We start from the raw sequence: 22,292 nt of genomic DNA, 5'->3' as shown, positions 1-22,292 counted from the left end.
ATCTTTAACCAGAACGGCGTAACCATGACCAGAGAGATGATTGAGTGCATCTTCGATCACACCCCCGAGTTCATCAAGTCCAAGATGGCTGCCGCTGCCATCGTCCTCGGTCTTTCACCGACAATCATCGCGACTCTCGGCGTCAGGCCGCAGGAGACTGCTGTATTGTCGGTTGTCGGTCGCCGCCATTTGCTTGCCTTTGCCCTCGCCGTCGGCTCGCCAGCCCTCAACGCATACCGATCGTCCGAGTATAATTCCATCATCGACAGTCTCAGGGAGAGATCACGCCAGCGGCCAAACGCCATGCGAAGACTTGACCCGTTCGTCACGGCCATATCCTACTGCCTCGCCGGTGCTTCCATCGCAAATATCGGAGAACTGACTTATCAACTCGGAGCCAGAACCATCTTCATAGTCCTCCCTGATTCTGCATATCTGGCTCTTCTCTGGGCCTTTATCGGCGTCTTCATCCACTTTATGGCTGCCATAGCGCTGCGATGTCGAGTGTCTTCTGAGGTCAAGTCGGTCGATGAGGAGATGACGCAGGGCTCTTGGCCAGTGAGTGTGGCGAAGGGTCAGATCGACCTCATGGCTCGACGTTCCAGGATCATCTTCACCGTTCATCCCGAGTCGCTGAGCTTCTTCTCCATGTCCTTCATCACCACCATATCAACAGCCTGCCACATCATCTTTGGTACCATGGTCTTCTCCAGCATCTTGTTCGTGTCAATCAACGACAGCTTGTCCATTGTGGCACGCCTAATGGCTAGTGCCATCGTGTGCCGCATTATCGTGACATATGAGCTGCTCGTTCTTCGAGAGTCGGTAGAGGAAGCTGCTCCGACAATGACTGCAACAACGAAGCACGTTTTTAGCTTCAAGTAAGGGTGTCCTGGAGTTCTTTGCCCAGTTGTGGTGCAAGATCGAGACCGGGAAAAGATCATGAGAGGAAGCCAGGCGGTGGCCAGTACCTGGAAAAGGGATCACGCAATTATGAATGAAAATGAATTAATGGTGGAGGAGAGAAGTTGGAACGAACTTGACGTTGTCTCCAGGGATTATGTAAGAGGCAGAATCCGGGTGCAGGTGCTGCGCCCCTTCCCTTCCCTATTTGTGTTGATGCGAAATGTAAGGCAGACTTGTATCTACATACCTACCTACCTAGAGGTAGGCACCTAATCTTCTCTACCAACCTCAGGTATATCTCTGTAGCTTTAGAGCCTAAACCTAGTTATGCTTGTCGTATAGATAGTATTGTGTGGTATCAACAAGATACCCATGCAAAGACAACACCTACAATCAATCTATCATGAGATTGAACAATGGCCTCAAGAGCACTCATCTTAAGAAATTGTACTATTCAACATAATCTGTCCCTAATCAAACGCCATGCCATGGTATAGATGCATATATACAACTCATTGTTCCCCCCTCGTCGTTACCTATCCCTTCCCTGGCAGCGCAAGTTACAGTCGAGCAACCAACCCATTGATTTTCAAACTATTTCTGGCCCATACAAATAATCCATTACTTCGTTCGTTTACCTCTTCTCACTCTTCTCTACCTGCAGCGTCGAGAACGAGCAGTACTTGTCCTTGATGGCCACAACCTCGTACGTACCCTCCTGGCTCGCCTTGACCACCTTGCTGTGCTCGTACGAAACATCGTGTCTCGTCTCGAGGACAGAGCTGCGCTGGCCCTTCTTGGCGTTGGTGCTACGCGTGTACGTGAATTCGAAAGGAGGTGTGCCCCAGAACTCGAACAGAATGTCCACCTCATTGCCCTCGTGGATGTCCACGCGAGACTGCTTGCCACGACTGATCTGGACGCTGGGCATAGGGTGAATTGTCTTGGGGATGTTGACGGCGGCGCGGCATTCGCTGGCCTTGTCCGAGATGCTAGTGATCGTAAACTCGCCGGGCTTCTCAGCGATACGGCGGAAGTTGGTTGTCTGGGACTTGGCGTTCCATCTACCGTTGAAGTCGTAGGTGATATCGAAAGGAGGAGTTCCAGAGAGTGTGTAAGCGATACGCTCACCGACACAGTAGTCGCGTCGGGACTCGAGGGGATAGATCGATGGCGCCTCAAAGAGCTGAATCTGAACCGAAGGCCCGCCAATCTCGTACTTGCGTTGGCAGCCACGGGCGTCGCGGACTGTACGAACGCGGACCTGCTGTGTGCCAAGACGGAGGTGCTGTCGGGGAATTCTCATGCCATACGAGTTTGAGTCGATAGAAGGGATGCGGTAGGTTTCGGGAGGAGAACCAGCCTGGTGCTTGATCTCAACTTCGACGTAGAAGGGGGCAACACCGCTGAGGGTGAGGGGAATCTTGTCTTCCTGATCCTGCTCCTCCATGCAGTACTTGAACGACTGCCCGGGCTTCGTGAAGACGGCTGAGGGCTTGGCATTGACCCGCTGCTGGATGATGAGAGGGTGAAAGTTCTTGTCACTGTTGTAGAGATTATCCGCAAGAGCCGAGAACTCGTACGTGTAGTCGCCGGCTTTGAGAGTGTCCATTGAGATGGCTGCCTTTGAGAGGGCAGCATCGAATTCCTTCCTGCTGATGGCGCGGGAACCTTGGAATGACTTGTGCCTGACCTCATATTGCACATGATAGGGAGGCGATCCTGCAATGAGTTAGAAGAATGAGCCACAACATGAACAAAGTATGCTTACCTTTGAGGTTGACCTCGAAACCGTCGATATCTCCTTCGCAGACATCCTGCTTGACAAATAGACCTTCACTGGGGCTGATGCTCGCCGACTCGACGAGGGAAATCTCCGGTCGCGGGAACCAATCCACTTCGAACTTGGATGCAGAGGGCTCAACGGTTCCAGGACACTGGTTATCACGAACCTCAATCAGCTCGTAGGTACCTCGAGTCCTGACGAGCAGGAAGTCGTTGGCACTCTTTGCCTGCTTGGTAATCACCTCGCCCGAGCCGTCGAGGTTCCTGTACTGGATGTTGAAGGGGGGCTCTCCCTGGAGACGCAGAGGCAGGCGCAGCGGTGTGTCTTCGACAGCCATGATCTTTTGCTTGTGATCGACAAAGCCAAAGGCAGCCCTGGGCTGTTGTCGTCGGACGGCGATCTTGACCTGGTCCTGAAGGAAGGTTCGGCAACCACGTGTGTCTTGAACGCTGCTCAAGGCAAGGATGTACTCTCCTCCCTTGCTCAGTGTTGCCGTCTTGATCTTGAACGTGTCCTTCTCAATACCTGTAACTCGTTCCGACTTTCGCTTGCCATCATGGACAATCTCCCATTCCAGGTTGAAGGGGGGGTCACCGTAAAGAACCACGTCAAGCTCAACCTCAGAGTCCAAGCAGGCGCCGATGGTCTTACTAGAGCTAACAATCATGGCCGAGGCTGCGGGCTTGACAACCTGCTCCAAGACCTTGTCATCGCCACTGAGAGGCAGATTTTGATAGATAGCATCGTCGATAGACTTGAAGACATACTTGTGGCGACCCGCCATCTTAGGTACCAGCTCCAGTTGAGATCGAAGGCCCGAGACGCGATGGACCTGTCTGTCAACGTGCCCATCGGTAACGACATCGTACCGGACAACAAAGGGAGGTGTACCAACGAGATCCAGATCCACTCGGAGTCCGATAGAGTTGCCAGCACATTTGTCGGGAATGTCCTCTGAGCGGATAGAGAGAGAGGGCTCCAGGGGGTTCAGAAGGAGGCAGGAAGAGGGCTCATGAACCTCACCCTTGCAAGCTCCGCTGGACACAGACTTTAAAGTGTACAGACCAGGCTCTGAGACCAAGGGCTTATCTTTGCCACCTCTAGCTGAGTAGCTTCCAACAGACACCTCGTCTCCATGCTCTCCGCTGTTAGTGAGGGAATCAATGGGAGAAAATTCCCAAGTTATCTCATACGAGGTGTCATCGTTGGGGCCGGCCATGGAGAAGCTAACAGGAAGCCTGGCGGTGTTTCCTTTAGCAACCTTGATGGGATTGCGCAAGTCACAGTCAATCAGACGGGCCTTAGGACGCTCCTTGACCTTGAACTGACGGGTCAGGACCTTTGACTTGGATTTCTCGCCTTGATCATTAGTCTCGGCATACTTGACCACGTTGTTAAAGGCGTCGTGGACCTCGTCAACCGAATATTCCCAATCGCCCGAGGATGTCATTGATTCGTTGAGGCCGACAGTGACCTTGCGTGGGCTGACCCACGAGATGTCGTCTGGATCCTCTGGAACAAGGCCTGAGGAGGCACCAAGAAGCGGCGAAGAGAAGCCATCAGGTTGGAGATGCTGAAAGTGGAAGCTGTGATCCTTGCCATTGATTGTACGGCTGTACAGAATCTTCAGAGGAGGCGTGCCGTATACGTCTAGTGCGAGGTTGGAAAGGTCCTGTATACAACGCTCGTTGTCCTCAGAAGCTCTAATTCTGGCCTGGGGACAGGGCACGACGTATGTGTCCTTGATGGTCCGCTGAACTTCAAGCTTGTATTCATCCAAAACCTTTCCAAGCCGGTAGACGCCTGGCTTCTTAACCGGGTAGTCCCACTGGAAGCCAGCCGTGGACTGGTCAGCGGTGTGCTCTCGGATTTGCTTGGCCACCTTGCCGACTTCACGATGCGAAATCTTAATCGTCTCTTCCTTGTTTGTCTCGAGGTCGATTCGGATCAGCTCGATTTCGGCAGGGATGGTGGCATTGAAATAAATCGGCAAAGACGCAACGTTCCTGGGTTTGGTAGTCAAGCAGAATGGCTTTCCCTCGGGATTGAGAACAGCGGAACCCTCAGGCAGGATGTTGATGATTTGCTTTCCCATAATGAGGGAGTGATTGTTGAGGATGCTTGACACCTTGACACCGCGCTCGGAGATGGAGATTTCACGGTCGTAGAGGACTTTGACGAAACCGAGGAGCCACGATTGCCATGGGATCTAGACACACGGATTAGCCTTGAGACAATCAGGCCGTGACCTAGGCAACTTACCGGAATATTAAACATGAGCATATAGTTGAGTACAAGATGCACAGAGAAGACGGTGGTGACAACGGGCTGCGAGAGCTCGAGCCATGGTATCCTGAGCTCTGGAACACCGAAAAGAAATGCAAAGTCGATAAAGATCCATTTTAGGAATAGGAACCAAGAAGTATCGCCATCTTCGAGCACCTGAAGCCAGTCGTAGAGCTTCCACGCCCACAGAAGGACGTAAACACCAAAGGCGTAGAGTCGTTGCTGGGGGGCATCGAGAACGGTCAAAGGGATGACAGGCTGGCTCGCTGCGGCGTGCGCTTGAACATTTTCGGGTGCGAGAGGCAGAGTGGGAGACCTCGGTGCCTTTGCAGAAGATGTCGAGCCGGTCGAAGTAGGTGTTTTCTGTTGATCGTGGTATCGTCGAGCGGTGGTAGCTGGGGTAGCTGGAAACCCAGACCGCAGGCGGGGAGTCGATGCGCTCATGGCATTCGCATTCCGGGGAGTAAAAGAAGCAGCGACTAAAAGTAAAGCATGGAAAGGCAAGCAGAGTCGCAGCCTTGGCGATCGGGGCGCAAGAGGACGACGGATTTGTTGCGCGTCGTGGAGGTTGAAGAAGCGCGGGTGCGTCGTTGGCGGTCGATGTTTTGAATGTAGTTTTCACGGGCGGACAATGGAAATTCCTTTGAGAGCCTATGGGACCTCCAGCTAATGCGTCACGTCGAGACGCGCCTAGCTAAGGTACCTCTGAGCTAAGGCACCAGCAGTGCCTGGCAGGGGTACCCAGGTCGAGCTTCAGGACCTGCACCTTATGAGATGGCAGCCAAGGAAACATTATCAAATTAAAAATAATGAGAAATATTTATGGTATAGAGTAGGTCATATTTCAATCTTTCACTATTATTTCTTCTGGATACTGTCTCCGAAGCTCATGGTGAAATCACAGGCACCCATTCCTCACCTTGGGTACCTACCTAGGTACAGTGAAGGTGCTGGCGATCAGATGTACCTACGAATTGACCCTTTAGGCACATGTTACTCCTGGGATAGATAAGATGAAAGCCTCATAAAGAACTCATAAATACTTGCCATTGAAGCCTTTTCAGGTGAGATACCGAGTATCCCGTCGGTAAATCAGGTACCGGCCGTGTTTGCTGCAGCTCTTGTCTCCCAATTGATTGGTCGACCGCCTGCAAGCTCACGCTCGAAACAACAAATATTCTCATGTGATTGGACCAGGACATGGGGGCGTCCACCCTCAGGCCAAGCAAACGGACAAGCTCCCTTCAACGTCCAGGAGGTGCCGCTCATTCTTTTAATCATGATCGCGTGCCACGGCAGAGCTTCAAGTACATGATATCTCCTAACTAACACTGCCGTTTGTATCATCTTTCATGCTGCGACGTCGTTGCAATCTCATTCGCTCCTCGTCCCTATGCAGATCACACATCCTTATCAACGCAAAGGAGCTGAAGCTCAGCTGAGCTATACACGAGCTGGAACTATAAGACCGAGGTCAAACGGAGCCAGACTGAGACTGTCATAAACATAACAATTGTAAGTTCAAATTCCCACTTTCTCATTTCATGATGATTCGAGGTGGATGCCGTCATCATCTGTGTCGTGTGTGACACCTGCCATATCATTGTGAGAGCCTTGCAGGTGTTTGATTGAATGCCTGGGGGTTCGGGCTGCGACTTGACCACCCCAACATGCAAACGAATGGATAACGGCGGGAGCTGCCTCGATATGAATTATTCGAAAAAGTACGGCGTACAAGCATCAAACAATGAACCTGAAGTCGCCCGCGCTGGGTACCAAAGCACCCCCCATGTGCTACTTCACGACGGAGCCAGCTTCCAGTCCGCTACCAACCTCTTCTCATCACTCTTCCAGCGAGCAGCCACTGTGCGAAATGGACATGGATCACGACACACAAACTGACAAGCCGTCGCAGTGCAAAGACGGTCAACCAAGTCCCCCTCCTGTGCGTCGGTCTCGGCGTCTTGCCGCGAAGCCTCTAAAGACTGCCGACGCGCCAGGGACGATGGGCGAGCCAAGGCGAAATCCAAAGCGCAAGGCTAGCGAGGCCGCCAACGAGGCGAATCACGCCGTCAGCAAGGAATCTGGTCAATTACTCCTCAATGAGGCGCTGGCGCCGCTATCTCAGGAGGATATTCAAGAGTGGGAGGGGTGGATAGCCCTCGAGTCGGAGCCGGTACGTGCCTGGTGTCTTTTGAGTACTCAAAATCTGACCTTGTAGGCTTTTTTCAACATTATTCTACGAGATCTCGGTGTCAAGGACGTCAAGGCACAAGAGATTTTCACAATTGATCAAGATTCTCTGGCGCTTCTACCGCAAGTTTTACCCGTCATCGCTACCCTTCCCAACTCTCGCTCATCGTCTGCAGGCAGCCAGTATACGGCTTAATCTTTCTCTTTCAATATGTCCCTGGATACGATCAGGTAAACGAAGAGGAGGATATAAGCGACGTGTGGTTCGCAAACCAAGTAAGTCGATGCCTGTCTCCTGCCTCAGCCGTGGTCTCACACTCGACAGACAACAGACAATGCGTGTGCAACCGTCGCCATGCTAAACATCGTCATGAACGCCGACGGTCTTGACCTCGGCGACAAGCTACAAGATTTCAAGGAATCAACCAGAAACCTGAATACCGCCCTCCGTGGCCGGCAGCTCAGCAAGAATACCTTCATCCGCACCATCCACAACTCGTTTACCCGTCGCATGGATCACCTTAACGCCGATCTATGCTTGGAAAATGAGGTTTCTGAGGCCAAGACCACAAAGACAAGAAAGCGTGCGGCGCCACGGAAAGGGAAGAGAGCGCCCACCAGGAAGAAAAAGGTCAAGTCAGACTATGGGTTCCATTTCATCGCCTATGTCCCTGCGGGCGGATATGTCTGGGAACTTGACGGACTCCAAAGTAAACCGAACAGGCTGAGTAAGTATCTACAAGCCCGATTCATTACAGCAACCATTCGCTTACGATTCTTGCCTAGATCCTGTACCTGAAGACGGTGATTGGACCACTGTCGCAAGGCCCCAAATCGAAGGTCGAATGCTGCAGTACGAAGAGAACCAGCTCTCCTTTAACCTCCTCGCGCTTTGCCGAAGCCCCCTTTCCGCTCACACACAAACCATTGCACGCGCCGCTTCGTCTCTTCACCATCTTCACACCCAAATGCAATCAGATCCTACCTTTTCAGACCTCACCTCTGCCGAGTCAAACCCTCTCGACATCAGGGATGAAAGCCGCCTTGCCGAGTTCAATCTCAAGCCCAAAGACATTACCAACTTGGACATTCCCGAGGACTTGCGGGCGAAGATTAAACAGCCAGACTTTGACACCCGTGCTGCTTATGAACTGCATCAGGAGCTTGTCATAGAAGTCAAGGCCGCGATGGGCGAGTACCGCGCAGAACTGATATCCAAAGCGGATGACGAACAACGCGTCAAGGGCCGCAAGAAGGATTTCGGTCCTGCTCTGCACAAGTGGATGACCAAGCTTGCCGAGAAGGGCGTATTGGAGGACGTCATCAAGGCATCATGAGGTTATTGTATTGGAACTCACTGTATTGGACTCTTTGGAAGAGAATTTTGGCCATGGCTTCGACGGACACGAGATTGTCCAGTAACGAATAAATCCATGTCGAATGGCCTAATCACGTTTCAAGCTTGAAGAAAACATGCCAATTTCAATCATTATATACCATGAAATAAACCCCCCAGCCTCGCTTTTGTGAGTTGAATCAAACGCCAAACCATCCCTTTTTTCCCCAACGCCAGCCAAGCTCCCTCGATGCGTCTAAGTTGAAACCCCCTTGTCGCTAGACACCATACAGACATGCTGAAGAAGAAAAATGAGGAAATGGAACAAGCAAACGGGGACGCGAAAGGGGGAGAACCTGGTCTTCTCAGTCGTCGGGGTACTGCTCCGTGATGTTGGACACGAAGCTGCATGTCTCGGCGTCAAATCTCTTGAAGAACTTGCCAGCCTGCGGGAAGAGGCTCTTGGGGACCTCGCTGGGGTCTCGGATGAGGACAATGTTGTCTTCAGCGACAACATGCCTCTCGGGTCCTGATGTGCGGCTATTGTCAAGTCAGTCAAGCACGCCACAGCAGGAGAACATCAGGGTCATGACTTACACGCACGTGTAAAACGTCCGGTTGCGAGGACGCACCAGGTTCGGTAGTTCTGTATCGCTGTTATCGTCGAGCGTCTCGTCAATGGCCACGGTGTGTGGCATGGGCAGTCTTCGCGTACCCTGGTCGGTCCAACCGTTGACAGCACCGATCCAGCCGTACCGCCGGTGTTTGAAGACTTGCCCAATCTTGTAGAGCACCGGCTGCTTCCTTTCTCCATTCCTGCGCAGGACCGGGGGCGCCAGCTCGTCCAGCTCGTCGATGAGACCAAGCACCTCACGTGGGTTGTCCCATCTGCGGGGATTATTCCTCATAAACCTCTCGCGGAAGGGACCAAAGCGATCGTACCGGGGGAAGATGTACTTCTCAACCAGCCAGGCGTCTTCGCACCAACTCTTGGCGAACCGGTTCAGGAAGGGCTCCAAAGCTTCGTCCCACTCAAAGGCGTCAGCCGGCGTAAGAAGGAGCGACGCCCATAGCGCCGAGTAGAGAGCAGCGTCGATGTTTGTGCTGTCGTTGCCCGTGATGAGTTGTGTGAGCCCTGGATCGGCCTGGTCTCGCGCTTCCATCACCCGGGCAGCCGTAGCTCTGATATTTCGCGCCGTCCGCGTCGCGATGGCAATAGGACTCACGGGAGCCAGGAAGACATCGGTGCTTGTCTGCCATCCCAGCCGAGCAATCATGGCCTGCAGCTCGGCCATTGGAACTTCCTCGCTTGAGCCATAAGGGTCAAGATACATCCTTTCCAGAGGAACATTGGGTTGAGAAATAGGGGCGCCTTCCAGAGTTTTGCCCTGCTCCGCAAAGACTATAGCGTGAACGTGAGTTGGGAACGCGCAGCATTCGGCATGCAGCCCCACCCTTCGAGCAATACAGCAGAAGATGGCGCTGGAGATGATGGGGATGGAGTCATGATCTTCATGGCGCAGTGCCTGACCGATGAGACAGTTTCTCAGGTTTCGATAACGCTCGGGGTGCTCCAAACCTGTGAGGTTGTTGATACGAAGCCACCGGTTCAACGCCAATGCTTTTTGCCGCGTTGTCAGGACATCGATATCTGGCCTACTATTGCGAAATTCGGCGGCCTTTGTGTCAAGCATTCGGCCAATCTGATACATCTCATTAACACAGAAGCTGGAAAAAAGAAAAAGCAACCACATACATCGTCAATATCGCCTGGCTGGTCATGCAATACAAATAAATCAAAGGCACCTAGTACTCGTTCGAGATCGAAGCCCGAAGGATGGGCACCAGGATCTACACTTGCCATTTGTATTTTGTGCCATTCCTCAACAGCGATGCTTCTATGAACGCTATCCAAGAGCGCTCCGCTATAGTATCTGTTATACGAATGTCAGCGTCATGTGGAGCTTCAGTTGTAATCCATCAGGCTCTCACCGTCGCGCCAGATGATCATCGATGGAATCATCCGCGTCACACTGCTCTAGCAGAAAGTCCTTGGCGTCATAGCCAAGTCTGCAGACTTCCTCGAATCTCCTTAGCCGGCCAACTTTGGTGGCGAGGATCTCATCCAAGAGGCGGTCAATCTGAGCATTTCGACACTTGCGAATGATGAACAGCTTCTTCCACGGGGTCGCGGGCGCCCTATCCCTCAGCCGCCGATGGAAGCGATGCTCTGGGTGCCAGAATTTAAAGTTGCTCTGGCAATGATATCTCCATAGTAGAGGTTCATTAGCCAACCGCCTCAGACGACGCGAGACGAGCTGAAAACTGGAGAGGGTGTCTTCTGGAGAAATGTAATAGAGCAGATGCTGTATTATTTCATCCGGGACTTGTGAAAAAGACATGGCGGCGCTGTCGATGAGGCAATCCCCAGGGGGTATATGGAGCGGCAGGCGGTGAAGTGGTAGTGGTGCGATGGAACACGAAAAAAAAAGCAAGACCCTTGTAGGGGAAAGAAGCCTGGGTTCGGGGGCAGGTGAGAGTGAGATTGCTGACTTAGGGGGGACCTCTCTGATATCGAGTCCAAAGAAAACAATGAGCCGGCCTGTCGATCAACAGCACGAATATGTCATTGTGCCTCCCCTGGCCCTCAAAAACGCCCTCTCACCTCATCCGGTTGCACGATGTTATCATTCTTTGTTGGCTCGGGTGGGGCGGAAGCAATATATTTACCGGGGGTATGACGATATCGGAGCCTGCTTCCTCTGTGCGGGGATCTGAGATTCAGCACGACGAAGATGGGGTTGAATGAGCCGGTAAGACAGGATGATTGGCTTGAATGAATTGTAGGTTGTTTACGAATTCAAGCCAATCAAGAGTCGTAGGCACGATTAGAGTGTTCAAGCACCAACTTCAGTCCTGGCTAAGACCTCACTGAACACTCGATGGCTGCTTTCAAGGCTTGGAATGAAAAGCAAGGCCATATGATACTAAATTACTTTTCAAGTAATTTAACCTCATAGCATACCCAGAGGGTAGATCAAGGCAACCCAGTCAAATAAATACAGTTATACACAGTCAAGCCATCATGCCCAATGCATGATACTATATTACAGCCAATGCCAGCAGTCTCTCAGTTAGATTGTCACCGTGCTTGTGTTATTCCATGCCAAAAAGGTCTCGGTGAAACATATTCTTGTCTAAAACTCGTGCTCTTTTTAAAGAAAATGCTATAAAGTTTTACTAAGGACCCAGGAAAGGCTTCATACACTGACAGGCATTACGCAGCAGTGACACAGGAGCAAGACAAGCTAAACTGTATATCCAAGCTTCAGGTATATAATAGCGACCATGTCAATAAGGTTTGCAGTTGCAGAAAACTAAGCCGCGATAGCATCAGCAAAGTCTCTTTAAGATCAACTACCTCTCACAAGAGATGAAAAATAAAATTCTCCTCCAATTGTCAAGTAACTCGAGCTCTTACAACTTCACCGTCCTCAGGCTGGGACGAGAAACAAGACCCACATATCGAACTGTATCCAATCAGACACCAATTAACCTTTCTGCAAACCCCACTCCCGGATTTGTTTTCGTTCTAGTCCGAAAAGGGATACAAAGTAAACAACAACGCGCCTGGTCTAAAGAGGTCGGCTCGAAACCAGCGCGTTCTCCACATCTTCTTTGCTTGCACCAGCCCAGCCCACGAGCGTATCTTGATCCTTCTTTACCACCAACAATAAATCCAGCTGCGAAACGAGGCGAAGCGATACTGTTTACGCTCTAAACAGAGCGACCGCTTATCATCTCTGGCATGATCTGCCTCAATCCTACGCAGCATTTCTAGAGCTCAACCGCAGTCCACAAACTACCGCCATCATGCCCGACTTTGGCGGCGGCGCGCTCGACACCCCACGAACAAACATTGGGGATGCCACCTACCTCAGTCGACAGCCCGACTTTGCCGACATTTCACAAGAGGCGTCTTTCCAGTCACCAGTCAAGGAGGGCAACCTCCTCCAACAACTTCGCAATGGCCGCTCCAACGGCATCAACCTTCGCACCCCACGTCAGAGAGGTCCCTTGGCCGACCGCAGAAATCTTCCTCCCAGTGTCGGAGGCGCCGAGTTTACACCTTTGCTTAAGTCGGCCACGAGAAACAGCGTGCGACGATTCGGAAAAGAGAATGGCAACAACGTGCCGAACACGCCTTCATTAGACAGAATCGATGAGGGCGACCTCACTGCTGTCCCACGCGGGGACACGTCCATGTACACAGGGTCGCGCAATCAGTCCTATATGGAAAACACAATCCCCGAGATCGACACCACCAGCGCTGCCTCAACACCAATGGCGATTCCTCGGAGGAGAGGAGGCGATAAGGGCCCTCTCCAAGACGGCAACCAGCTGTCGCTTCGGGAACAAGAGAATGTCATTGACAGGATCGAGAAGGAAAACTTTGGTCTGAAGCTCAAGATTCACTTCCTCGAGGAGGCGCTACGGAAAGCAGGGCCTGGCTTTAGCGAAGCCGCCCTCAAGGAGAACACCGAACTCAAGGTCGACAAGGTCACGATGCAGAGAGAACTCCACAAGTACAAGAAGCATTTGACGACTGCCGAGAAGGACCTCGAGAGTTACCGCCAGCAGATGCTGGAGCTTCAAGACAAGACCAAACGAAAATACAGCGATCAGAGCCAGCAAGCAGAGATGGACAAGCTACGACAACTAATAGATGATCGTGAAGCAGACATTGAAGATCTTCAGCGTCAGCTTGACCAACAACAAGGAAACAACGACCAGGTCGAGAAGTTGCAGGACGACATCGGAGACCTAGAAGCCGACCTCCAGGAAAAGGACCGATTACTTACCGAAAGAGAGGACGAAGTCGAAGACCTCAAGGAAAAGATAGAGAACCTCAAGGACCAGGTGGATGAAGCGGAGCAAAAGGCCAAGGATACCCAGCGCAAGATGCTTGCACTAGAGGAAAAGTCTCAGCACAGTGACCAGGTCGAAAAGTTGCAGGATGACATCGGTGATTTGGAAGCCGATATCCAGGAGAAGGACCGACTACTTACCGAACGAGAAGATGAAGTGGAGGATCTCAAGGAAAAGATGGAGGGTCTCAGGGATCAGGTGGCCGAAGCAGAGAAGAAGGTCAAGGATACTCAGCGCAAGATGCTAGCGCTAGAGAGCAAGGCTGATCATAGCGATGAGCTGAAGGACGCTCAGCGCAAACTGATGGCGCTAGAGGAAAAGGCTCATGACAACGATCAGCTAAAGGATGAGCTCAAGGACGCCAAGGAGACGATTCAGGGTCTAAAGCAGAGCATGAAAGAAAACCTGGACCGGTCGAATCGGGAGACGCAGCATCTTCAGAGACAACTTGAGGATGTTCAAGAACAGAAGACTACGCTCGAAACAAAGCTGAAGGATTTCAGGAAGCAGGCTGAGGACATGGTGGAGCAACACGAGATGGATCTCGACGAACTACGACACCAGCTTGCAGATGCTGAGAAGCAAAAGTCTATGCTCAAGAAGGTCCTCGAGGAGGCTACCGGCCCAGAGTCTCAGCGTCTTCAGAGGCAACTTGAGGACCTCCAAGAGCAGAAGTCGACGCTCGAAGCAACGATCAGGGAGTCCAAGAAGCAGGCCAAGGATGTGGTGGCGCAACGCGACTTGGAGATCGATGAACTCAGACATCAACTCGCAGATACCGAGGACCAAAAGTTGGAGCTCGAGGCAGCGCTGAAGGAATCGAGGAAGCAAGTCAAGGAGATGGCGGCACAACACGACATGGATCTTGATGAACTGGAACATGAGCTTGCAGAGTACAAGGATCAGAAGTTGGAGCTTGAAGCAGCGTTGTCGGACTCCAGGAAGCGGGTCGATGAGTTGATAACGCAACACGAACTGGATCTTGAAGAACTGAAGCATCAGCTTGCCGGTACCGAGGACCAGATGCTCGAGGCAGCGATGAAGGACTCAAGGAAGCAAACCAAGGAGATGCTAGCGCGACACGAGCTGGAACTCGAGAAACTCAAACATCAGCTCGCAGATGCTGAGGACCAGAAATCGATGCTGGAGAAGTTCCTCGAGGATACCAGGCAGCAGGCCCGAGAGGCTCGAGATACCTCGGCGCAAGACAAGCGAACCCTCCTTGAGTTGAAGCATCAGCTTGCAGATATCGAAGATGAGAAGTTGGAGCTTGAAAGGCTCCTCAAGGATGCTGGGAAGCAGCAGACTCAAGAGATGTCAACACAGCACAAGCGGACTCTCGACCAAGTAAGGCGTCAGCTTGCTGATGCTGAAGAGCAGAAGTCGGAGCTTGAGGAGCAGAAGTTGGAGCTCGAGAAGCTCCTCAGAGACGCTGGGCAACAACGGTCTCAGGAGGCGACAACACAACACAAGCGGGCTCTCGATCAACTAAGGCGTCAACTTGCCGATGCTGAGGAGGAGAAGTTGGAGCTTGAGAGGCTCCTCAAAGACGCTGGGCAACAACGATCTCAAGAGATGACAGTGCAACACAAGCGAGCTCTCGATGATTTGAAGCGCCAGCTTGCAGATAGCGAGGAGCAGAAGCTCGAGCTCGAAGGGCTTCTCAAGGATGCCGGAAAGCAGCAAGCTCAGGAGATAGCGACACAGCACCGACGAACTATGGATGAACTGAAACGCCAGCTTATGGATACCGAGGACCAGAGGTTAGAGCTCGAAAAGCTTCTTGAGAATGCTGGAAAGCAACAAGCTCAAGAGATGGCGACGCAACACAAGCGGGCTCTCGACCTACTAAAACGTCAACTTGCCGATGCCGAGGAGCAGAAGTTGGAACTTGAAAAGCTTCTCAAGGATGCCGGACAACAACAGGCTCAAGAGATCGCGACCCAGCACAAGCGAGCTCTCCTTGAACTAAAGCACCAGCTTGCAGACAGCGAGGAGCAGAAGTCGGAGCTTGAGAAGTTCCTCGAGGACGCTGAGCATCAGGCCCAAGAGGCAGCAACACAACACCGCCGGGCTCTCAATGAGCTAAAACATCAACTTGCGGACACAGTGGCACAACACGAAATAGATCTCGACGAGGCCGGACACCAGGCTCGAGAGATAGCGACGCAACGCGAGCGAGCTCTCAACCAACTGAAACGCCAGCTTTCCGATACGGTGGCACAACACGAACGGGATCTCGAGGAGCTAAAGCTTCAGCTTGCAGATGCTGAGGACCAGAAGATGGTGCTCGAAGAGTTCCTTGAAGATGCTGAGCAGCAAGCTCAAGAAGTGGCAACACAACATGAGAGAGCTCTCCTTGAGCTGAAGCATCAAATCAGCAAGGTGGAGCGAGAACGCAATACCGCGGCGGTACAACAGACGGACACCATGTTGAACAAGCAAGATCGACAGGTACGAAAGATCAAGGCGGAAATGGAGAACCTGGAGCACGACGTCCTCCAACAACAGGAGCTCATCGACAGCCTCAGCGCCTCAGAGGCCTCACTCCGCCGCAAGCTTGAACGAGCGCGCAGCGAACGAGCCGCCTTCCGCATGAGCGCCGAGAAGCTGCAGAAGGACCTCGAGCGCATCAAGGCCACAGCCGTCGCCGCCAAGGCTGAGGCTTCGGAGCGACGACGCTCGGCGGACCTCAAGACTCAGGAGACTATCGACGGGGCAGACCATGCTCTGGAGACGGTGATCCGAGCGGCCGAGAGCGCAGAGGAGCGTCACAAGAAGGAGCTGCGAGGCGTCGTGATGCAGATGGAGTGGATGCAGGCCCGTTTCAAGCGAGAGGCTTCTCTACGAGCTGATGCTGCGTATGCGAAGAAGTTCATCCAATTACAGCTAGACATTGCCAACGCTTGGTACGTTTTTCTTTTACCCTTCCCCTTTAACTCTGTACTTTTGCTAACTCTCTCCCAGCAACAAAGCTCAACTTCGAGAACTCGAGGATATCCGGGTCAACCTCCTCGGCAACAAGAAGGCTCTCTCCCTGCCGAGCCACGCCACTTCTTCTACATCAACCACCAAACCAACTCTCAAAACATTCCTCGTCATGGCACGCTTCATTGCTCGCGCCCGGTTGGCAGCGAAGGATTGGGCCAAGCAGGAGACTGTCCGAAAGAAGCTCGTAGCCGCCAAGGAGGAGCAGCGCAAGGTGAAGCGATCCCGTCAACTCAAGGTTGTCAGGGCCGAGGCGTAAAGACACGATTACATATATCCTGTCATAAAATGGCAGGAGGAAAAGCGAAACTGTATTGCATTGCATGGTTGAGGGTGTTTCAAGGTGGAATAGGAGGGATTCTTGTCTTATTAGTTTGTTTCTTTCTTTCTTTCGAGCGAGTCCTTGATAGGGAATGGAATGGATTTTGGGCGGTTTGGGTACGGGTGTTGTTATGGATACCAACCTGGGACTGTTTGGAGACAAAGCGAGTTAAAGCATCAAGAGACACAGACACAGACACAAGATGAATGAATTATCAATTTTTATTCATTCATTCAAAAAATGTTGGAGTCTTTTTTTCTTTTCATCCATCGCTGTACGAGAACCGAACCATATAAACATGAGCCCACAAGACGACACCCATCTTGAGAAACACATCAAAACAAGTCATCAAAAAAAAAACACAACTAACAAAAAACACCCAAGCTTTACAAACAGCCGCCCATCGTTATAAAAACCCCGCCGGCCTCATATTCCAAGACGTCGCTCAGTCAGCCTTTGTCCAACCAGTCAATCAATCCCCTCCATTGTTAAAAACACCATGCATTGATAAGGATGATGAACCCTTAGGCTCTTTTTAGCCCCTCGGAATTAGGAAAAAAAGAGTCAGGTAAGAGTATATAGGATTCTTATGGCTCATGGTTACTCCTAGCTTAGGGCTGCGATACATTGAGATGCTCCTAGGTAGGGAAACTCCCTACTCATTACATGACGAACAGCAGGTTCGTGTCTGGGTCAAGTTAGCACATGAACTGAGGAGAATTTTGAGTCAGACATACCGAGAGGGTGACTGCAAGACAGCTGAGGCTTCTGAGTGTAGCGTGTTGAGAGCTCGTCGCGGATGCTGTTGAGAAGCTGAACGTAGCTCTGCTGAGGGTTCTTCTTAAGCGCCGTAACAAAGGCCCACGACATGGCTCCGGTGGCCTGAGAAGCGATAGTAGCATCGGCACTGTAAGTATGGTTAGCAATTTGCTGCTGCTGGCATGAAATGAGGGTAAAAAGAAATCCCCAAGATCCTGCCGACCCAACGTAGCCCATCGCCCCAGATGCCAAATTACAGACTCGCAAGGAGGCTGTACTTGACATCTGGGGCGTGCCCGAGAATAAGAATATGAAAATCATTAAAAGCTAAGTACATCAAAGTCCAGTCTGAAAACGCCTTGCGCCATCGCTGACATGAATAACCGGGAAACCTGTCCCAGAAACAACAAGAGTGAAAATAAAACCATCAACATAGGACAGATGATCAAGCCGGGATCATCTGGTAAGTAGGGTATGATTGAGGAAAAGGGAGCACCCACGAAGTCTGATCGTCCTTGCTGCCAGACCACATGACAACGTCTGCCGGAGACGTCTTTGTCCGGAGGGCGCGGTCTCGGGCATCGTCGCCGTTGGCGGCCTTCTTGATGAAGCCAAAAATGTTGCTGGCGACGCCGCCCAAGTCGCCTTGGCTGTACGAGGAGATGACACCCAGGAGGCCCTGACCGGCTTCCTTGGCCAGGTTGGGCTCCTTGAGGATGCCCTGTGTCGAGTAAATGTAGGGAAGGTCGAGGGCGGTACCGGAGTGGCACGAGTCGAAGATGGCTGTCAAGCGAACACCGGACTGGAGGGGACGAACCATGATGCGGTGCATCTCGTCGTCGGTAATGTGGCCCGTCTGTCGGAAGTCGACGGGGTAAATGACCTCATCGTAACCATCGTCTTCGTCGCCGTCGAGATCCTTTGTCTGTCCACCATGACCTGCGATTGACTGTCAGCAAGTGTGGAGGGCCTCAGCCGCCATAGAGAGACATACCTGAGTAGTGGAAGAACAAGGAATCGTTAGGTCGGGCGTCCTTGACTAGCCAGTGCATGGCGCGCAAGATGTTTTGTTTGGTTGGCTGGCTCATGGGGTTCTGCTGATCATCTGTAAGGATCACCATGTCCTCCCGCTTGTAGCCAAAATGCTCGGAAAGGTAAGCAGTCATGTTGCGGACGTCATTGATACAGCCACGCAGCTGGCCGCGCTGGCCAAAGTAGTTGATTCCGATCAACAGGGCTTTTCTCCTGCCGGTGCAGTTGGAATATCTGAAGGCATAGCTGTTGGGGGCGCCGTGGCCGAACTGCTGAGGTGCTGAGGGAGGAGGAGGAGGGCCGCCGCTACCGCCTAAAGACTTGTTAACAATCTAATCGAGTCGTAGTCGGACATTGGGGGAATGAAAGACGTACCAGGTCGTGTTTGGTAGTTGGGCTGAGGTGGGTGCTGCTGATACTGGCCATACTGAGGCTGCTGAGGAGGGGGTTGCTGGTAGTATTGTTGCTGGGGAGGCGGTTGTTGGTGATAGCCGTAGGGCGGCTGGGGAGAAGGCTGGCCTTGAGGATATCCGCCGTAGGATGGTTGCTGTCTATCGAGGAAGCTTAGTTAGCGGGCAATGTTTGCAACAGAGACGGGAAGAAGCATCATGATCGGCAGGTGAGAATGCGGGGGATGGGGGCATTTTTTGGGCAGCGTCAGAGATGGGAAATGGAGAGTCGCACGGGTAATAATTGCCCTGGTATTGAGGCTGCGGCGGGCCGTATCGGCCAGAGTTGTAGCCCGGGTATCCCGACATGTCGGGGCTGTAGATTGCTTAAGCTGGAGGAGAAATGCGATTGAGGGTTAAAGCTGTCGAGGGCGGTTATCACGGCGCGGTTTGTCGGTCGGTCGATTGTCAGGCTCAGACTCGGTCGGGTTCGGGTTTGGTGGAGGTTGAGAAAAGAGTGCCGTGCCGTCGAGGACGAAGGACGGGGTCCTGGCAAGCTCAGCCTACCGTGCTGTACCTAGACAGGACAGGACAGGCGCCAAGAGGACGGGAAACGGCAAAAGGCGTGGTACTTGGCCTGGGACCGGATCTTGGCGTGGTGGTGAGGTACCCTTGGCTGGTTCTGGGCTGGGCTTTGGCTGGGGGGGTGGGCACGCGCGTGGAACCCCGTGAGCAGCGGGTGCGTGCGTGCGTACGTGATGCGACTTGACGCTGCTGATGGATGCTTGCGGGGCAGTTGCAGTTGCAGTTGCAGCAGCCAGAGAAGACGAGCCGAGGCGTGTCAAGAAGGGTCCAAAGACCAAGGGTTCGGCGTAGGTATGGAGACTTTGCTCGAGGCAGCTAGAGCTATCGAAGACACTGGCTGCTAGGTGTGGTGCACGGCCGTCCTTTGAAGCTGAAGGCGGGGGAGACGAGACGGTTTGATGGATGGATGAGAAAAGACGAGGAAGAGATCGAGGAGGGTCCAGAATGTTTAAGAGCAGAAGCAGTGTCCAAAGCCAAGAAGTGAGTTGTAGTAAACAGAGAGTAGAAAAGTGAATAAGCCAGGGGGGATGGGATATGAGGATAGGTGGATGAGTGATGAGGGGAGACGGGGAAGGGGGGGTGTGTGGTTGCAGATTAGGCGTCGACCTGATTATCCGGCCAAAGTCTGACGGGCGTCTAAGAGGTAGGTAAGGTTTATCTCAGGCTGGCCTCGGTTTTGTAAGAGATGCTGTAACTCTGGCAGAAGATATCTTGTGAAAGACTGAGACGAAACAATGTTCAGTTCTTGATGCTGAGAAATGCCGTATCCCGAGAGATGGAACTTTCTGGTGGATTTTTTTGCTGTTTCGGTCTCTTTTTTGGGTGTGTGTGTAATGATGACCAGAGGCGAATTGCTTGATTATGTGAGGAGAGAGACCCTGCAACCAGTGCGTCGAGTCTTGTAAAGTGAAGCTGTGAGAAGCTGCTGAAGAATGACAAGAAAGAAAGAAAAAAGAGAAGGATCTCGATGCCCTTTTTAGATCCAATATATTCCACAATCAAACAACATACATGAAGTCCTCTCTTTCTCTTTCCCTGCCCTGCCCTCCGCCGGGTTTGACAGCTTGGCAATGGAGGCACAGTTCAAGCGCCAGCCGAGACCCAAAGGGGAAATACGGCCGGCTCCCCATCGCTGGGAAGCGCCCCCCTCCCCGCCAGCTGATGGAGCACAGCAGCAGCAGTAAAAAGAACGGTGACGGTGGCGGTGGACAATACCTACAAGCAGCTAAACTACAGCACGTAACTTGGGCGATAAACCTACTCGTTCTCGTCTCGTCTCGTCCCGAGCAACCCCATCTAATCTGGGAAACCGGCACAGCCCTAAACGGTCTCCGTTACGGTTCAGCGCTCGTCTCCAGGCTGTGCAGGGATAGGCCTCCATCTAAAGAGTTCCAACTCTTATTGACGCAAGACCATCCGACCCGACCGACTGGGCCCCGGCCGTGATGCTCAAGTCTGTTCGCTGTCGTCGGCCAAGCGCGGATGAGACGGTTGCGTGACGTGATTCTAGTTCTTGGCCCATGTAATCCAATCCAATCCGTATTCTTCTCTTGCAGACAAGCAAGACTCGTGCACACATTCACTCACTCACATGCACTCGACTCGTGTTCTTTGTCGTGCCTGTTATTGTTGCTTTTTACACGTCAAATTCAGGTACAACGTCAAATCTCGTCTCAATCTGAATGGTTCCTTATTTGGCTGCCGTTATAGACAGGGTCGGTCTCAGCTCTACCGATCTACAACTACGAGATTCCCATTTCAGGACATATACACGCTCCTCCCCCAACGTAGCATCCGTTGAGATGAGATTGCGGCTCTTGCTTGCTTTTTGTTAAACCCAATTGCCGGTGTTGCGACCGTCGTCTCAAACCTCCGTGTCCGTCTGGTACATGGCGCCAAGTTCTCAAAACTCCACACAGCCGAGACCGCCCTAGGGAGAGAAATCTTGATCTCTTGACAGTGGCAGAGACAATGCCCCCCGTAGTGGCTTTGTCCTCGCCGTTGGAACCTCAACACCCCCATTTTCACCGACTCGCAGAGATTTTATTCTGCTGCCTTACTTCAATTGCTCGCGAATGTTGCAGAATGTAATCCCAGCAGCAGCGGACGACATTCCCAATTCATCTACAGCACGGGAGACCCGAACGGCACTGCCAACAGTTGCCATAGAGCTGCATCTGCATCGTGATCCCGGGGGGCAACTCATTCGTATCATGATGCTTCAGGAAGAAGATTTGCATCACCGTCCTATTGCCCTACACCCCCTTCACGACCCGCACACCCACCCGGTACGCCGGTAACTCGAAGGGAAGGGGCCTGGGGGCCTGTCTGGAAATGACCGTCATCTCATGACGACCTATGAAGATGCAGTGCAACATGGAAAAGCCATCTCGGTTGACAGACATCTGCTTCCCCCCCTGTTCACCTGGATAAGACGTCAACTTCACCCATCCCTGCCCCTAGTATGTCGTAGCCCTCAAGCATGCAGATCCAATCCGTAACCGCTGAATTACTACGTAGTATGTCTTCTTCGTGCCTGAGACGGACTCTTTTCTTGTCTTGCGCGTCTACAACATTCAAACCCCTGTCAGGCTGAGTCTGCAAGCTTCCGGCGCCGCTGCCCTAGCCGGCGCAACGGCGATCCCGATGCAGCTTGTGGACCAGGGTAGGTTTTTTTGCTGGAGTAGTGATGCAAGCGTGCTTGATGAGCAACAACACCAGACAGTAAACACGTATGTAGCTAATATCGCATCTTCCTCTGGGGCGCAAGCTTCTGCCAGG

At 52.4% G+C, this 22,292-nt stretch overlaps 5 protein-coding genes across 5 annotated transcripts; 2 read left to right on the top strand and 3 right to left on the bottom strand.

Moving 5' to 3' along the window:
• Positions 1–36: 36 nt before the first annotated feature.
• Positions 37–822, top strand: NECHADRAFT_5957 (uncharacterized protein; the record flags this gene model as incomplete). The annotated part of the gene is made up of 1 exon (XM_003051914.1): positions 37–822. A coding segment is annotated over one exon (786 nt), but the record flags the coding sequence as incomplete, so codon positions are not given.
• A 516-nt stretch (positions 823–1,338) lies between these two features.
• NECHADRAFT_68022 (uncharacterized protein) lies at positions 1,339–5,422 on the bottom strand (the record flags this gene model as incomplete). Its single annotated transcript, XM_003051461.1, has 3 exons — positions 1,339–2,628; positions 2,678–4,901; positions 4,928–5,422. The coding sequence occupies 3 exons, from the start codon at positions 5,420–5,422 to the stop codon at positions 1,541–1,543; spliced, it is 3,807 nt and encodes a 1,268-aa protein (XP_003051507.1). The 3' UTR covers positions 1,339–1,540.
• Positions 5,423–6,857: 1,435 nt separating this feature from the next.
• Positions 6,858–8,508, top strand: NECHADRAFT_37933 (uncharacterized protein; the record flags this gene model as incomplete). The annotated part of the gene is made up of 5 exons (XM_003051913.1): positions 6,858–7,154; positions 7,200–7,298; positions 7,352–7,447; positions 7,497–7,899; positions 7,958–8,508. 5 exons carry the CDS (start codon positions 6,858–6,860, stop codon positions 8,506–8,508), a joined length of 1,446 nt encoding a protein of 481 aa, XP_003051959.1.
• A 364-nt stretch (positions 8,509–8,872) lies between these two features.
• On the bottom strand, positions 8,873–10,909 carry NECHADRAFT_92438 (uncharacterized protein; the record flags this gene model as incomplete). Its single annotated transcript, XM_003051460.1, has 4 exons — positions 8,873–9,047; positions 9,105–10,219; positions 10,264–10,441; positions 10,500–10,909. 4 exons carry the CDS (start codon positions 10,907–10,909, stop codon positions 8,873–8,875), a joined length of 1,878 nt encoding a protein of 625 aa, XP_003051506.1.
• A 6,067-nt stretch (positions 10,910–16,976) lies between these two features.
• On the bottom strand, positions 16,977–19,413 carry NECHADRAFT_103977 (uncharacterized protein). The gene is made up of 6 exons (XM_003051459.1): positions 19,222–19,413; positions 18,913–19,088; positions 18,500–18,850; positions 18,006–18,444; positions 17,484–17,653; positions 16,977–17,434 (listed from the first exon to the last, which is right to left on the bottom strand). Exons 1-6 carry the CDS (start codon positions 19,293–19,295, stop codon positions 17,409–17,411), a joined length of 1,236 nt encoding a protein of 411 aa, XP_003051505.1. The 5' UTR covers positions 19,296–19,413; the 3' UTR covers positions 16,977–17,408.
• Positions 19,414–22,292: the final 2,879 nt, after the last annotated feature.

The sequence above is a fragment of the Fusarium vanettenii genome (genome assembly GCF_000151355.1).
Source record: "Fusarium vanettenii 77-13-4 chromosome 4 genomic scaffold NECHAsca_3_chr4_2_0, whole genome shotgun sequence".
NCBI classification, from domain to species: Eukaryota; Fungi; Ascomycota; class Sordariomycetes; order Hypocreales; family Nectriaceae; genus Fusarium; species Fusarium vanettenii.
The sequence above is the reverse complement of the archived record's forward strand: the minus strand, read 5'-3'. Positions and strand labels throughout refer to the sequence as shown.

Excerpts from the sequence above, each read along its gene's own strand:
- NECHADRAFT_103977 (XM_003051459.1), bottom strand. The coding sequence starts at position 19,295 with ATGTCGGGATACCCGGGCTACAACTCTGGCCGATACGGCCCGCCGCAG. Across the intron at positions 19,089-19,221 it reads TACCAGGGCAATTATTACCC|ACAGCAACCATCCTACGGCG; the intron begins GTGCGACTCTCC and ends CTTCCTCGATAG. Across the intron at positions 17,435-17,483 it reads GTCTTGCAGTCACCCTCTCG|ACACGAACCTGCTGTTCGTC; the intron begins GTATGTCTGACT and ends AACTTGACCCAG.